This window comes from Trypanosoma cruzi, genomic scaffold (assembly GCF_000209065.1).
Source record: "Trypanosoma cruzi strain CL Brener 1047053516799 genomic scaffold, whole genome shotgun sequence".
NCBI lineage: Eukaryota > Euglenozoa > Kinetoplastea > Trypanosomatida > Trypanosomatidae > Trypanosoma > Trypanosoma cruzi.
In genome coordinates this window covers 146543-147785 of record NW_001849536.1, presented here as the reverse complement: position 1 = coordinate 147785, position 1243 = coordinate 146543, and the positions used below count along the sequence as shown (strand labels likewise).

The following is a 1243-nucleotide window of genomic DNA, read 5'->3' as shown; positions in this document are numbered from 1 at the left end:
CCCTCCCTCCCTCATGTATTTCTGATATTCATTACCGCTAATGATTCCACCTTTTATTTTTTCCTCCTTCTCTCCCTCTCTCTCAATCTCTTCAACTCCCACGAACATCGTACTTCATAAAGTAATCCATAAATGACATTTCCGCAAATGAAGGGTCGCGGTGGTCGTACAGATACCGTCGTGTCTCATAAAAAAGAGAAGGTTCAAGAGGTACTTCCAGCACCGCCATCGCTTCCTTCTGTTGCCGCTGCATCTTCCTTCTGCTACCACCATGATGCCTCTTGTTCATTGCCTCGTACTGCGACATGATATCCTCTGAGAGTTGTTTGTAACTTTTGCAAGGCACACGATGGGCGAGGGACCAATGGGCCCGTTGACACGCCGCATCGCAGTAATACACCGCCTTGCAGCTGCCACAACGCAGGAGTGCATTATTATTATCGTTATCGTTATTACCGTCACTGCCACTGGCAGCTGAAACGCGTTTTTCACAGTGGGCACACTGCAAATGGCTGCAGCGGGAGACAAGTGGAATGAGGTGCTGAATTGTTGTGGAGGCATCGAGGAACATTAAGTCCTGCGCCTGATTCATGCGCTCGGGTGACCACACAACGGCTGCCTCCGCCCCATCCCCATGCGTCACTTCTGGCAAAGCTAACAAGATGTCTTTCAACGCAATTCGCACATCCTCGTCCGGCTCACGGATCCCAAAAAGTTCTTCATCGTCCGTGCTGCCTGCATTCCGCTGCCGCTCAGCCCGGCGTATGGTCAAGTGGGCGGTGCCAGCCGTTAGCGGCGATGCCGATGAGGAAGACGCCGCGGCCGCTGCTCCCTCCGTTTCTTCCTCGCCAATGAGCTCCTGCACCGCTGGCACAAACCATGGCAGCCGTGCAAGAAACTCCAGGTTGGCCCGCGCGTAGTGGTTGATCTTCTGCACCACTTCCCGCATTGGGGAAAGAACCGACATGGTACCAAAGACATTTTTTTTGTTGCCACCTGCGCGAAGTGGCGTGAGGTTCTCGAGGCGGCATAACTCGCCCAGCAACGCGACTGTATCCCACCGACACTCATGTGCTACTGTACTGTTGCGCTGAGCAAGAAAGAAGGCGATACTCTTTATCACTGCCTCTCGACGTCGTCGGTTTGCCTCCAAAACTTCGCCAACCTCCGCACTGTGGCCCTCGGTACTGGTATCGTCGCCAATCGACACGGTCGGGTGTAGTGGCGTATGCTCAAACAAAAC

The 1243-nt window shown here is 53.5% G+C and overlaps 1 protein-coding gene across 1 annotated transcript, besides 1 other annotated feature; it reads right to left on the bottom strand.

The window, feature by feature from the left end:
• Window positions 1-1243: a sequence feature (heterozygous, Esmeraldo-like haplotype).
• On the bottom strand, window positions 92-1243 carry Tc00.1047053445869.10 (hypothetical protein, conserved; the record flags this gene model as incomplete). The annotated part of the gene is made up of 1 exon (XM_797123.1): window positions 92-1243. A coding segment is annotated over one exon (1152 nt), but the record flags the coding sequence as incomplete, so codon positions are not given.